The sequence below is a fragment of the Notamacropus eugenii genome, chromosome 3 (genome assembly GCF_028372415.1).
Source record: "Notamacropus eugenii isolate mMacEug1 chromosome 3, mMacEug1.pri_v2, whole genome shotgun sequence".
NCBI classification, from domain to species: Eukaryota; Metazoa; Chordata; class Mammalia; order Diprotodontia; family Macropodidae; genus Notamacropus; species Notamacropus eugenii.
In genome coordinates, this window is record NC_092874.1 from 75,098,681 (window position 1) to 75,115,093 (window position 16,413).

The 16,413-nt window shown below is 35.3% G+C and overlaps 1 protein-coding gene across 5 annotated transcripts in view; it reads right to left on the reverse strand.

The window, feature by feature from the left end:
- The window catches only part of CUL2 (cullin 2), a 116,098-nt gene that overhangs the window by 63,442 nt on the left and 36,243 nt on the right, over positions 1-16,413 (reverse strand). For all 5 annotated transcript variants that reach the window (XM_072651999.1, XM_072652000.1, XM_072651998.1 and 2 more), the window contains exons 3-6: positions 16,102-16,204; positions 13,807-13,901; positions 7,307-7,412; positions 5,789-5,871 (exon numbers count right to left, since the gene is read on the reverse strand). In XM_072651999.1, coding sequence (XP_072508100.1) covers positions 5,789-5,871; positions 7,307-7,412; positions 13,807-13,901; positions 16,102-16,204 — 387 coding nt within the window. The remainder of the gene's footprint in view (positions 1-5,788; positions 5,872-7,306; positions 7,413-13,806; positions 13,902-16,101; positions 16,205-16,413) is intronic.

Genomic DNA, 16,413 nt, shown 5'->3' on the forward strand with positions numbered 1-16,413 from the left:
GTGTAGGGGGAGGTCCCCAACCCCAAGGGTCTTCCCAGTTTAAGATCCACTTAGGACCCTATGATTATGCTGATTAGGCCAGGTTACAAAAAGTCAGGCAATCTTTGCTTAAGGGTATGAATGATTGTACAATACATCCACACAAAATAACGAAAACATAGTTGGAGACACTCAATATTCCCTGATATCCCCTACTCCCTATAGATCTCTTCATTCTGGGGCATGGGTCTCCTAAAATCTGCTAACCCTGTTACTTATTAAAACCAAAGGAAGACCACCACCATCTATCTCCCAGCATCCCTCGTTCTGGGAAGCGACTGAGGGTATCTCACCTATTATTGACACATTAAAAGATCAAGGTATTATTATTCCTTGTAAATCCCCAAACCTAAACTAGACCATGATGGCAAGCTTGCTTATCTTGTTGTTCAGGATTTGCACACAATTAATGCTTGTGCCATACCTAGACATCCTGCAGTACCCAACACTGCAACTATCATTTCCTCAATTTCTTATGAGGGGACGTGCTTTACTGTGGTGGATCTTTGCTCAGCATTTTGTTCAATCCCCATACACCCAGATTCCCAGTATTTATTTGCCTTTACTTAAAAACATTCACAGTAGACATGGTCTCACCTGCTTCAAGAGGATGTAGAAAAACCCACTTTATTTTCTCAAATTTTGCTGCAAGATTTAGCTTCTATCACTTCTAAAGGTGACACCTTTGCCCAGTACATAGATGATCTCCTTCTAGGGGCACTAGATGCTGGGATTTGTCAGAAAAATAGCCATCATCTACTGCTGAAGCTTCACCAGAGAGGCCATAAAGTCTCTAAATCAAAAGTCCAATAGTATTTCCACAGGTGGACAATTTCTAGTTTATCCTGGTTAGTGGGATTTGTTTTGTTTCTTCTAAATTCATTCAGGCCTTCCAGTAACTCTCTGCACCCACCACTAAGTGGCAGCTGAGAGTCATCCTTGTAGCAGCTCGATACTGCAGACAGGGGATAGCCTCATTCAGTGATTATCAAGTCCCTTGTTTCTTCCAGAACCTTTGCAGCTACATATCTCAGGTCTCACAGAGGTCAAAAGGGCCCTGTTATCTGCACTGGCACCGGGACTCTCAGGTTATAATAAATCTTTCATCCTTTCTGTATATGAGCAGAGGGGTAGGGTGGTTTCCGGTTTCCTAACTCAAGCACTAGTACCCATTCTGTGGTCTATTATCCTGCTCTGCTGGATGCTGTGGCTACAGGAGTACCACCCTGTCTTTGGGCCCAAGCTACCACTGCTCTTTTGGTGGAGAAGGCTTGTGATTTTGTTTGGGGTTCTACTTTGATAGTGTAGTGTCCTCATGAAGTGGAGGTCCTCTTACCCCAAAACTGGACTCAAGCCTTCTCAGATCAGAGACTTGCCCAATAAGAAGTGATTTGGCTGGGTAATGAAAGCATCACCTTTAAGCACTGTGCAGTCCTCAAACTTGCAACATTGCTCCCCAATTTACCAGTCTCTGCAATGCCATTACATAACTGTGCTTCTCTAGAAGACATGGCTGTAAAGCCCTGTGATGATTTTTCTGATACCCCTTTAGAGAACCCTGACTTTGTTTTCTATTTTATGAGAAAGGGTATCCACCATAGTGGTGCTGCTATATTATCTGAGTTTGATACTATGTAGGCGATTCCTCTGCCCTCTAATCTGAGCGCCCAAGCAGCTGAGCTTGTGGCCCTTACCCAGGCATATCATTTGGCCACAACGTATACAGGCTCAAGGTGTGCATTTGGTGTCTGCCATGCTATTGAGATGACCTGGCCACAGAGGGGATTTTTAATGTCTGCTCGTAAAATCATTGCAAATGTGGAAGTCATCAAAGATCTAATCTCCATTTGAAATGCTTTTTTGGGCATTCGCACATCTAAGCAAAACCCTTTTATCCAGTGCATCCTGAAGCAGAAGTGGCAGTGTAGACTGGACCCTTGGACTTTTTACTCTACAGTCTACACCCAGGAGATAAGATCTATGTCAAGAACTTTTAGCATGACTCAGACTGCTTGGGAGGGGCCCTTCCTGGTATTGTGGACCACCCCAACAGCAATCAAGATCAGGAGAAAGGCCTCCTGGATACGTTGTTCTCCCTTCTCTGAAATAACTGGCAGAATAAGGGGCCCTCTCCATTTGAGAACATTCTCCTTATGAACAGAACCAAGAACATTTTTCTCCCTTTCTTGTATTTGTTCTAAGTCTCACTATTTATAATGGATATAATTTTGTGATGGAAATACTTCTAAATGAAGTACTAATAACTCTAGAACTAACAACAAAGACAGATGCTCATCAATTTCTTTTTGGAATTTTGGAATTCTTCCTCTGAAGTTTATTGAGAAGCAGTGCTCATATCAAATACAAGGCCTAGGTAACAGAATGTCCAAGAGATGTTTTTGGAAATCTGATGGCTGCATGAAACATCTGAGCCCTAAGATATGACGTGCTGATGAAATGGACATTAGGAATGGGTTACTGCTCAGCAAAGGAGACTGTGCATCAGTGGACCCTGTCAATGCATCAGTCAGTCTCTTCTCCCTCTTCTTCTTCCTCTCTGCCCCCCCACCCTGTCTCTGTCTGTCTGTCTCTGTCTCTGTCTGTCTCTCTTTCTGTCTCTCTCCCTCAAACAAATCTCCTCACAGTAGAATAGCAAGGCCTCATAATTAACAACTCTTAATGAAGTTTTAGTGCCTTCAGGTCTTTTTGCATCCTTGTGAGCCAACCTCTAAGAGGCAGACAGATTTAATGTCATTTGATAACTGGCATATCAATTAGCCTTTCATTGAGGAAGTGATCCTGAGTGACTCAAAGGGAGGAATTGAAAAGATCAAAAGTAGTATTACCTCTAGTTTCTACTGCATGGATTTCTACTGTCTTGATTCTACAGTGTAACTGGTTTTATGCTGTGTTGATTTTATAATTGAGTTTGCATCTGCCTAAATCTAATCGTTGAAATGAGTTCAGGAATTTAGTATTCCCTCTGAGTTAGCTTTATGTTAGTTCAAAAGAAAAGTTGTGATGTCTCAAGTAGTATCACCTGAGATAACTTCCTGGATATCTGTTTAAGTCCCACAAAATTACCATTCCCAAAAGATATACCATCTGTCCTTTCCTGTTTTTGTGTAATTGAGGGAATTTTTAAACTCTTTGAAGGAAACAGCAAGTCTGCTAGTTGTGACTCTCTAGCAAGGACTACAAGATTCAGGTGGGTTCCATAAAACAATCAACATTCCTTAATTGTTAAGAGAGGGGAGCACAGTTAACCTCACCTGGATGCCAGCCCACCTTTCTCAGTATAGCCAATCTTAATATTACTGCCCCAACCCTACAACCTATCACCTCTTCTCCATGCCTACCAAGACCCGGTTTTTGTTGTATCACAATAAAGAGGATTCCCTCCTTCTCTTGGGCTTACTGGCTTTGCTGGCAGTCTGATCTGCTTTAACAGTTATGTGCATCACTGTTAATAAACTGATCTTGCTTGAAGAATGTACCTCAGTCTATATTAAATACTATTGAACTTCCAATTTATAAGTCAAATAGGTATCTCAAATGAAATGTCCAAGAGGGAGCTCCTCTTTTCCCCAAAACTTACCTCCACTTACGAACTTTCCTGTTTCTGTCTTAAAAATCACCATCCTTCCAATCACCTAGGCTGCAACAGTTTTATCCAAGACTTTTTACTCTCTTATCCCACATATTTTAATTAGTTGCCAAGGCTTGTCATGACTCCCTCCACAGTATACCTCACATAAGCCCTAATCTCGCTATATATGACCAACACTCTAGTTCAGACCTTCCTCACTTCTAGACTGGACTTACTATAATGCATCTTAAATGGTCTCCCTGCCTCGAATATCTCTTTTTCTCCAATCAGTCCTGAATATCATTGTCAAAGTATTTTTCCTAAATTAAAGATCATATTCACTACAAAAACTCCACGGCTAAGATCAAATATAAGACCATTTGGTTCAGCTTTCAAAGTTCTTCACAACCTGGCCCCAACCTACCTTTACAAATTTATTTACCTCATTCCCCATTTCATACTTTATGGTCCAATCAAACAGGCCTTCTTGCTGTTTGTCACACTTGACATTCCTTATCCTATTTCCATACCTCCCCAACAGCTGTCTCCAATGACTGGAACGTACTCTCAACTCCTAAAACCCTTTGTTACCTTCAAAATCCTGCTTAAGTAACATTCTACATGGAGCCTTTTTTGACCCCTCCCCCCAAATTTACCTTGCATATTCTTTTTTTTTTTTTCATATTCTTACTTATACACGTTTTTACTCTCAAGTAAAAACAAGCTCCTTGATAGCAGGGATTGCTTCAATTTTATTTTTGAATCTCTAATACTTTACACATTTTTCAGATGTAGTAGGTAGTTAATAAATGTTTACTGACTGATTGAGCTGGAGGGGTCTTTGGAATCATCCAGTTCAGAATCTTCATTTTCAAAGAAGACGAAACAAGTTGAAAGGAGCTACATGTCTTATCCAGGATATACAGATAAAAAGGAAGTAGAGCTAGGATTTGAACCCAAACAGATTCCAAATCCAGTCACCACGGTACCTGACTAGGTTTTAAATTAATATACTCTATAGATACAACAAAACCATTCACCTTCCTAGGACCTGAATTGGAGGCAGTTAAGTTCAGTGAATAGAGAGGTGAGCCTAGAGTCAAAAAGATCTGATGTCATATTTGGCCTCAGATACCCTGGGCAAATCACTTAACCTCTGCTTGCCTTAATTGAGTGGAGAAGGATGAACAGTAAACTACTCCAGCATCTTTGCCAAGAAAATCCCATGACCAGTCTTGGCATGCCACATTCATGGGGTCATGAAGACAACACCACCAAGGACCTCAGTTATCCGGTTAAAATAGGTTATACTAAGGTTTCATCCTCTATAAAAGAAGGGTATTGGACCAAGCAGTTCTTAAGTCTCCTTTCAGTTCTCAAATTTACAATCCTACAACTAAGGATGAAACCGGAGATGTTTACCCTGGAGAAGCCAATATATTATTGCTGCCCATATATTTCTAAAGAATTAGAAAAAAAAAAAAGTAGTGTAATGGAATGTCAAGTCAGGAGACCTGAGAGTCCTTGCTCTAAAGTTTACTAGCCTTATGATCCTGGACACGTCATTTCCTTTCTATGGGCCTCAATTTCCTCTCCCGTAACAGAGGATGACAACATTGTACCAACTACCTCACAAGGCTATTTTGGGGGGAAAATGTTGTAAACTTTGGGGTTCTGCTACATCAATGTGTTATGTTTACGAGACTTGCTTTCCTTAGTAAATCAGGACAGAAAGCGAGCAAAGAGTATAGGCAGGTTTAGGCTTGGTGTAAAGAAGAAACTCAACAATTAGAACTGCCCCCAGTGGAACCAGCCAAGCTCCATGAGATAGCAGCTGGTAGAGGACAAAGTGGAGGTGGAATTTCTCATTTGTCAGGTTACGATGTAGGAAGAATTGTTAGCATAAGTTTAACTTGATGGACTTAGAGGTTTCTTCCAATTCTGAGATTCTAAGATGTATATAGTAAAAGGTTTAAGAAAAAGTGCTTTCAGATTGACTACAATAATGTAAACATTTAGAAAAAGTTCTCACTGAAGTAAATATCAAGCTTAGACCTAATCAATTTACATAAAAATTTATTTGCTACTACAACTAAGCCCTTCAAAGCAATACTGTATATCCTAAGAGAAACAGCACGCACACAAAAAATAAATACTCACTTTTTTATTTCTCGGAGGAGCATTCGTATAAGGATTGCCTGAAGTGGCTCAACCATCAATTTTCTCCACATATCCAGTGCTAGCTGCCAGAAATAACATATACTTTATAAGTAAAAATCACTGTAAATCTAGTTCTCAAATGCAAATAAATTCATGCATGCGTGTGCATGCTTTTATATTTACAAATACACACATGCACAAATGCATAAAAACCTTCAACATGTGCACGTTTAACTTTCATGACTTCAGGCATTCGCATGATCTTCTTAGTAATCTCACTTTCACTTTCATAGGCACATTCAGAGCTATGTGAAGTGGAGAAAGAGGACGAGAGGCGTGACACGTTCAAGTCTGTAGAGTGGTTGGTATCCAGCTAGGAGCTTCACTCTACCAGTATATGCATTTGCTGCATATTTTTATTGTTTGCCTTTAAAACTCAAGATCTGTGTGGTAATTATGCCCCAAAGCAGAGCGTAAGTTCTTTGGGCTTTAAGCACAAGCATGCAAAATCAGTGATATGGCTCACTGAGAAAATAAAGGTGTCAGATAAACTTCATACCTGCAGCCGCTGTCAGCAACAACTTTGGTGTTAATGAATTGATTTCCTAGTCTAGGCCTCTTCTGACAGCAGCAACTAAAGTCCCAACAACCTCTCCCTTGGTTTTCAGAGGGCAGCCAAGGTAGAGATGTTTACAGCAATTGGTATGGTATACGGTCTAATGCCTTCACACTACCAGCTTACAGAGTGGAAGGTACAGGTTGAAAAATAGTTTCAAAAATTTTATTTGCTGTACAATATTTATGGTCCTGTGGATTTCAGGTGTTATGAAAAGTGAATATTGTCTGAAATCAATGTTTTTTTAATTGAGATGTTGCACAAAAAGTCACAGAATTCTGGAGAATTATCAGTGAGAAAAAATGTTTTGCATGCTACCAGCTTTATTTTGTGTAATACATTTTATGGGTTATTTCATGGTTACTGGGTTAGGAAAAGTGCGTATTATCAGAATTAATGTTTTGTTTAAAAGAATTGTATGCAAAAAAGTATATTTTCAGCACTCTCTAGCAAAGTTTACAGTTCTTGGTGGTCATGGGAACGTTACCCTCTATTTCCAATAGGTTCGACGTATCAGTATTCACATCTTTTACTTTTGTGCTACTAACTAGCATTGTTTTCTAGGAGTGTTACTCCCAGGAAAGTTGAAGACTGACAATATTTCCCAATTAGAAACACTAATATATTTATTTGGGACATAATTCCATTTCATGTAAATAAAAGCATCTGTTTTCTATTCACAAATATGTTACACAAACACACACACCTCTCCAATTTTATCTGGTTTTGTATTACTACACAAACAATTTTATTTTTTTAATATTGATTTTAATGAATCTTTCAGTTAAAAATTATGTTAATAATAAATTAATTAATAAAAATTAATAGGATTGTTCAATCCAAATAAGTTTGCTAATCTCTATAAACCTGTTCACATTACAATTACTTAAGAAATTACCTACCTCTCCTATTTCCATAAGTGGTTCATTCATATCTACACCACCATAACCATACTGAAGGTCAGCTTCCGTCAATTTATTCTTCTTAATAAATTGTGTGTTGAGATACCTGAAAGAAAAACACATTCTCATCAGATAAAACCAAAAGAAAAGCCATAGGTAAAGCCAATTATTTACTGAAAACTCTAAAATCAAACTATGAAAATGAGTTTAGTAACAGCAAAAGGAAAGGAATTTAGTAACAGCACAATCCACCAGAAAATCTTCATATAGTAAATAAGAATATTTAAATAACAGTAAGAAAAGTAATCGCCCTATTTCTCCCTACCTGGCTCCAAGATAAATATCAATACATATCTCAGCACAGTAAAAATCTATTAGCCCACCACCATCTAATCCGGCAAAGTCTTTCTATCCAATAATCTAAAGCAACCTGAGCCCTGAACCAAGGCTCAGGTCAAATAAGATCTAGCAAATATTCTGTTTTATCCATGGGCTTTACTATAGTGGACAACAGCTTAATCACTCACACATTAACAACTTGTAATAATAAACTAAAGTCAAGACTGCATCGATGAATATAATAACTGGGAAGAAAAATATGAGCCAGATTGTCTGATTTAATTTTACTAATATGAAAACTGTGTGAATACTAGTCAATAATAAAAGTTCATAGTGACATGGTACTTTATGTTCTACAAAGTGCTTTTTCTACCATAGACCTGTGAGGTAGGTAGTAGAAGCATTATCACTCCCATTTTATAAATGAGGAAAAGAGGATTGAGATGATAAGTGATTTACCAATGGTCACAAATTGTTAGAGGTAGAATATAAACCCAGACCTCAAAGTTACATGCATCCTTCCAATACATCAGGCTGCTCCTCTTAGTCTATATGAAAGGTAACAATGAGGTTACAAAACAAAAACAAAAAACAGAGGCAATACTGACGATACTATTTGGGAAAGCAGAACAAAGAAGTGACAGGAAGATGCTGAGGGTTTGAGGATAAAACTTAATTAGCTGCAGAATATGGAATTGTTTGCACTACTTTATCAGATGCACAAACCCTTTATACCTGATTATCAATACCTAAAGAAATAGGTTTCATGAAGCCTATTTGGACATTCATTCTAATCAAACAGCAAGCTTCCTCTTCTTTTCTGTAGGACACTTAATATACCAGAGTTCTTCTAAGGTCAAAGAGGGAAAACACTAAAAATACCTATAATAAAATCCTGAAGTATGGCTTAATAATAACATATAGAAGAATTCACGTACAGCTTCCAACCAACCAACTGAAAATAAAAGTTAACAGACAAGGACATAAGGAAAGCTAACAATTTTTTCTTCAATTTCAGAACGTAATTTGAACAATGATTGTGCTACTCTTACTATGCATTCGAGTTTCTCCAATAAACACTAATTTAACATTTAAAAAAAAGATTCAGTATGATCTAATGGAAAGAGCACTATTCTTGGAGTCAGACAACATGGCTGAGTGAGCTTGGGTAAAGGACAATACACCTCTAAATTTTAGTTTTTACTACCCTAACCTAAGGAATTGCTGTGAGGAAAGCATTTTGAAACAGATATGGCTAAAGGCCTCCCCCAATCGAACCGGGTTTTAAAAAAAGAAATTACCCAGGGGGTTCTGAGAATGAAGGAATGACTGAGATAAAACAGTTTAAATCAAAGAGATCTGAACAACACCTACTGGGACTTTGGATATTCATTTCTTGATGGGCAGACGTGTCTCTAAGTAACTGTGTGTGCTAGGAATGATAAAACTTCATGTTCAATAGACTTTTGCTTGGTTAATAAATACTTAAAAATTAAATGATTCCCTCCCTCTCATTTTGGGGAATTGATGATTTGACATTATAGTCTGAGATTATGACATCCTTGATAAGTCAATATTTACCCTACAGAGAATTTTATAGATAATGGATAAAAGAAAACTGCTAAGTCAATTCACTAACTTACTCTACTTCCATTTCCATAAGAGAAAAATGTGTCTCTCTATAGTTTTAACAGAAACATATCACAATTTTATTAACTGCTGAGAAAACAATTGATTTCTGATTGAAATCCTTCCCTAGAAAAAATTATTAATATAGAAAATAAGAATCATAGGTAACATAGACTTATCAAGTATTGATAAGATCACCAGTTTATGGCAAGGAAACTGCTGATAATAAAATGATACCCCAAGAGATTCAAATAGCTAAATCTAAATAATGATATTCTATATTAATAAACCTCCACTTAAATCCTACTCCAATGTCTCATGTAAGGTGTACTTGACATCTTAAAGGGTATGTCAAGAGAATATAAATGATTAAACATATATCATCTGAGTATCAGATTAGACTAGTTTGTACAGCCACATCACCAAAATGGTTAAGAGGGTGATGAATTTTTTGGTTACAGTATTTCTTGAAAATCATCTTTTTAGTTGTAAACAGATTGTGATCTGCACAGAAGGAATACTCATAGCAATGAAATCATGGTTCCTTGAAGTACTGTTGGATTTGGACTGACAGCCAAAAACCATAGCAGGGTAATTAAGGGTCTGATGCACAACTAAAAGTTTGGATGTACTTACATAAATTTTGTGACTGGAAAAAAAAATCGATGATTTTGAATGAACTGTAGATGCACACATTCATTGAAAGTGTGATAATTGTTTTGCTTTTTTTACAGAAAAGGGGACATTGTAGTTAGTGTAGAAGAAAAAGAAAGAATTGTGTTGTACGAGAAAGGATACTTAATTAGGATTCTGAGAGTCTGATTATGAATCTTGAACTACTATTTACTGCTTCCAAGACTTTAGATCAAGATGCAACTTTTTGGGAGCCTCACTTTTTTCATCTAAACTAGGATATTTGACTAGATCATCTAACATTTCTCCTGAGCCTCTAAATCCTATGTTCCTATTAATAAGAGTGTAGAAGATAAAACTTTAGAGGGACCTTGGAAAAACAATATAAACATGAGAAAAATATATAGGAAGTTTTCCTCTGAAAGGAATTCTGAGTATTCACTACTAATTTAGTCTAGTTCAGAAAACGTTCACTGTGTGGAAAGAATTCTTTGTTCTCATGTACTCTACTTCATTTTCTAGTTACCAAAGAAGTTAAATGGGATTACTGGCTGGGAGGATTAAGATAAAAAAGTTCCCAAAGCATTTTGATAGAATCTGTGTTTGAAGAAAGTCAGTGTGAAAGAAACCTCAAGGAAAGTTATTTTAAATGAACAAAAAGAAATTTCTTGATAATGTTACATTATACTTTTTCTCAAAATTTCACTATTAAAGGAAATTTAAGGGTTCATAAGAAACAAGGAATATTGCAGGTAACTTCACCTAGGAAGGTGATTTTTCTAGGCCATTGACTTTATGCAAGGTTAACTTAATGATAATGACCCACCTATAAACAAAGATCAGTCACAAAGTTAGCAAGATTTGGTCTGAAATTAATTACTTTATAAAATGAAACACATATAAATGTCTGAGTCTCCTGAAAGATGAAAGTAATACATACACATAAAACATCAATTGCAATCATATGATCACTAATATGAAAAGTTTTGTGCTTACATAATTATTTACAAAATTACATAAATCTCTATCAGCACTTGATATAAACTAGGATTATTTGTTTTGGCAGAGAGTTGGCCCAAATAGTTTTCTTATTTTGAAAGTATTTTACTCAGCAGAGATTCATAATACTTTACTTTCATTTTTTCTAAAATGACGTTCATTAGCAATCATTTTTCTTCCTACCACATGGAAGGTATGGTTAGATCCAAACACAGTAAATAGTTACTGCACAAAGACTCTTGTAATACTCTATCACTTTACCTTGCCAAAGCTACTAAAATCACTTTTTTTTGTTAGGGAGAAGTGGGGAGAAAGGGTTGTCTACACAGAGAACGTAGATGAATGACCAATGAATGGACACATCACTGATAATTCAGGTTATAGCCTAATTATGCCTATCATACAGCACTGAATGTCCTGTGAGTTACCTGTAACTTTGATTCTTCAGAGATAATAATATTTTGTTGATTTATAGTCATGTAACATTACACCCCTCCCCCAAAATCATGTTAATAAGACAGCTTTTGCATCATGGGACAGCCTGGATCAACTTTGCAAGCCTCATTTTTATAACACTCCACTTCACAACATACTAGACACATTGAATTTCTATGTTTCCCAAACAGGACATACAATTTCCCACCTCTGAGCATTCCCACAAGTTGTACTTTATGGAGATAAGTGCCTCTTCCTCATCTCTACTTGCTGAAACCCTCCTTGTTCTTAAAAGTTCTCAAAGATGCTACTTCTATCCAGTCTTCCTTGAACCTTGGCAAGTCTTTGAGCATTTTGTCTGAATCTTTCCTCATCTTTATGGCATAATTCCACGTGTCATGATAATGCACATGGCATATTTCCTCTTTTAAAACTTACTGTAAGCCTTTCTGACAGATTCTGTCATTTTTCATCAATGGATCTCTAGCACTTAGCAGTTATTTGTACATCGGTGCATAATAATGTGGTGGACTTAATTAAATTTTAACTTTATTACATGGCCACAAGTACCTTCATAAATACTTATAAGTGCAACGTGCCTCTCATAAACCAATTTTAAATGACTTTTTTGTTGTTGCTAGCCATCTTTCCCCTACTTCAGATTACAAGTAGGCTAATTTAAATTTTAATTCATCACAGTCCTTTGTATATATTAAAGGAAAAACTTGATTACCCAAGACTACATATTACTCTTAAATTAAGAATTTATGTTTAAGAGATATTTTGTCTTTTTAAATTTATAAAATAGCTTAACTTATATAAAGTAAGTCTAGAGATTTGCTGTTTTCCCAGAATCATTTAACAAATCATTTAACATAAGATTCAAATATAACTACAATACATATAGTGAGTTAAGCCTATATATGATCTTTGATCATTGGTCCTATATATATGATACAGATAGAGGTAATGTAGACTTATATGGAGGCTAGCAGCCTGGTGGTATTGTGGATAGGGCACCAGGCTTCGAATCAGGAAGACTTATCTCCCTGAGTTCATATCTGGCCTCAGACCCTTATTAGCTGTGTGACCCTGGGCAGGTCACTTACCCCTGTTTGCCTCAGTTTTCTTATCTATAAAATGAGCTGGGGAAGGAAATGACAAACCACTCCAGAATCTTGGCCAAGAAAATCCCAAATGGGGTCACAAAGTGTAGGACACAACTGAACAACCACAAAGCTTTTCTGAAAATAGAGGTATGCCAAACTTTAAGAAAATGTAATATAAGAAAACCTAAGTTTACAATAACAATAAATTAGGGAGCAATTGTTTCCTTCCATTTACAAAAGGAATTACCAAACAAGTATTTTAATTAGGAGTTCTCAATTATTTAAAAGATTTTTGTCTATTTGATAGAAGTTAAAGAGCAGAGAAAGTTAACACTTAGATATCAAATGATTATCAATACACCAATATGCCATCATTTTAGACAAGATATATATATATATACATATATATGTACACATATATATGTCATCAATATATAAAACTATGATAGGATTGATAAAAATCTGACATAATGCTCTTCTGAAATATTATAAATAAAATGAGACCTATAATTTACAGATCAGGCTAAATAGAGCATGGAAGTTCTTTAGTACATTCTGCCACTAAACTCCAATTTCACAAATTTTAAATTATTTTCATGCAATAAGCCTCTTTATGAAAATGATCAAGAATTTTATAACATCATTGGCATTGTAAACTTTCTTTTCTTTAATGGTAACTAAAGAGCAATAAAAGGTATAACTCAGGTTAAGTAGAAGGACTACCAAGAATATGGGACAAATGAAAGTGAGACAGAAATACAACTGGAAGAAGAATTGCTTTAACTGTCAGGTGTTATAGTTAGTAACAGACAGAGAAAAGACAGGTGCTTTCTTATATATTTGCCATAACTTCTGTGCTGCTGAAAGAATGGCTTTATTGATCATGTTTTTAAAGACCCAAAGAAAACAATGCCTAGTACATCCCTTCTTTGTATTTTCAATGAAAAGTATAAACAACTCTCAAATATCAACAGCACTGAAGGGAACCATTTCCCAAACTTTATCAGGTCTGAAGTTTCATTTTATGAAGTATAAAGAATCACTGTAAAGAGTGATACCATGGCCTTAACACTGAAAAAAGCAAAACCCTTCTTTCAAGTACAGCTTTCTTTCTTCCATTCTCATAGATGAGTTTTCTACTAAAAAACACTGACACCACCTACTTGGTTCAAGCCATAATAGGGAAACTTGTTGGCAAGCAGGATGGACCTAACCAGGTAGAAGGTAATTCTTATGCTCTTCTATAGCAAATTATCTATATCATTAGTAAATAGGAACCAAGTAATGCGAACCATCATCTTAAGTATTGGAATGTGTGCAGTCGTTCCTGGGCTCCCAATTTCAAAGTATATTTACCTGTACAAACAGTCCATGTAGTCTGCCCCTTTGCTATATTCTTCCCAATACCTATGATACATAACCAATACTTGTTCTTCAGACTCCAGAACTCTCTAAAAGAAAAAAAAAATCACTTTACAAGGAAAATATTATTTTCATACAAGTACTAGGAGTTCACTTCTCTATTTGACATTCAAAATTACCCTGTAAGGAGGCAAAGTATCACTAACCTTATTTTGCTGTTAAGAAAACTAAGGGTCTATAAAAGGTGAAGTGACTGGTCCAAGGTCACATGACAAGCAAGCTGCAACATAGTAACCAGAATCTCCATCATCTAATTCAGTCCAGGCCATCTTCCTTTATACAATATGGCTTACTTTTCTTTTAACAGTATTTTTAAAATAAATCATTTTTATCATAATAACTCTAAATTATTTTGTAAAATACTCATTTTACTTTTTAGACTTCTTTACAAGTACTCAAAAAAAACCTCTGACAGTTCAAAAATTAGTAAAATGTTTTAAAGAAACTGAACTGAATAATGCCCAAACTTTAAATATAATACAAGGCAATGTTGTCCCTCAGGATTTTTATTAAAATAGGTTAGAAAAAAAAGGATAAAAAGTGAAAATTTGCTCTTATGAATCAGTTTTTGATCAACCTGCATATATAGCTCCTAATGAAAGTTAAGTTGTACCTATATCTCATATAAAAATTATTTATAATTAGGAATACTGATCAGCTAAAATTTAAAGTCAAGTTTCTTCAAATTTATTTAGTACCTACTTTCCAGAACATGAAAAATAAACTGATCATGGTAAAAGAAAAATGCAGTGGGAAACAGGAATTGAATCCCTAACAGAAATTTTAAAGCACTAATGCACACTTTTAATATTTTCATTACCTAGATCTAAATCCAAGTTAGCTACCTAGACTGAACCTTTTCTCTCTTAAGTTGTCATTTCCTTAAAGTCATTTTAAGTAAAAACAAAGGAGTCAGTCAAAGACTACTCCAAAACTATGAAACATCAACTAAGTTCAGCCTCTACTTCACGACTTTCTACTAAATCATTCAGTTTCTAGAACCCAAAATATTTCAAGTATTCGCAATAAACAACATATCTGGAACACAGTGTATATACTTAATAATCCTTGTAATACTGAACTCAATTTTTTTTCCTTTTTAAAAAAGGATGCTTTTATAATCTTACCATAGTTGACAATATACTCCTACATGTATGAAAAATGGTTTTATATTAGAACCTATATGTAAAGTAACATCATGTAACAAATCTTTACTCATCACAAAAATAACACTATTTTTTCTCAAATTTCCACATTTCAATTTATGAAACTGAATAGCAACAAAATATATCTGCTTGTCTAAGTTTATTATTGATAGGAACTCACTATTCACAAAATTTCTTATGAGTTAGAGAACAGTCAACCATAAATCCTTGGAGAATTGATAAATTTTCAACCTAATTTTTAATTCAAACAACTTGAAGGTCAGATTTAACAGAAATAATCTACAATCTACAAACGGTATTCAAAAGCAAAATGAATTCTTTTCTTACAGATGAAAGAGATTTCAATCCTGCTCATTACAAGAAGTTTACCTTCTCATCTACAGTAATCTGCATTCAAATCATGTTCTCATCAAAGAAGTAACCAGACATAGCCAGAAAAAGCTTTAGGTGAGATAAGTAGTGGCTGACCATTTAAGAATCACCAAAAACTAAAGGTGAGAACTAGGAGTCAAAACAAAATTTTAGTCCACAAATTAAATATTTTATTCAGCCAATCTATTTCAGAGTTAAACACCACAGCAGAGTTTAAGATCTACCATTCAGACTGGTGTTACTTCACACTGGCTTTCGCTAAAAAGGTCAGGGAAGAGAAGGTTTTCACTGCTATTTCCCTACAATCAACTGTTTAGGATATCTTTTTGTTTTATCTTTCAATCCAGAAAGGAACTGTAAACAGAAGAAAATCCCAAGTCTCCCTATTTCAAGTCCAGTAATCTCTCTACTGAAGCACTCTGCCTCTATAGGATGTGAATGCTAAGTACTTTTTAAAATTAAATTTTGTATTACACAGTCCTACAGAAAAATACCTCCAGCCTTGGCTATTAATATTATAACTTTCCATTTAATAAGTTAATTTTTACTCTTCAAACAACCTCCTTCCCAACAACATATCCTGTTTTAAAAATACTCATCAATTACTACCCAATTCAAGTTGTACTGAAAAACCTTAATCAGGAAAGTAGTTTCAAAACATACTTACACCACCAACATGCTACTTAATTACCTTGTGCAAATGGCGTACGTGATTTTCCAAAAAAATTTTAGTCTCTGTGTAAAGTCTTTCACCAAGAGGTTCAGGATAGGCCACACATAAAGCATAGATGTCTCTAAATTTGTTGTCAAGGTTTTTCATATTCATTGAAAATATTATTTTTAAAAGGTAATCTTTGAGTTAACTCTTCATATGTATAATAAATATAATACAATTTATGTTTAGTGTTTTTACTTGTAAAAGAAAATTGATACTTTTGCTTCTTAGAATCATATGCATGATTCTCATTGAAAAATATAAAACACATTAGCCAAGTTACTGAAA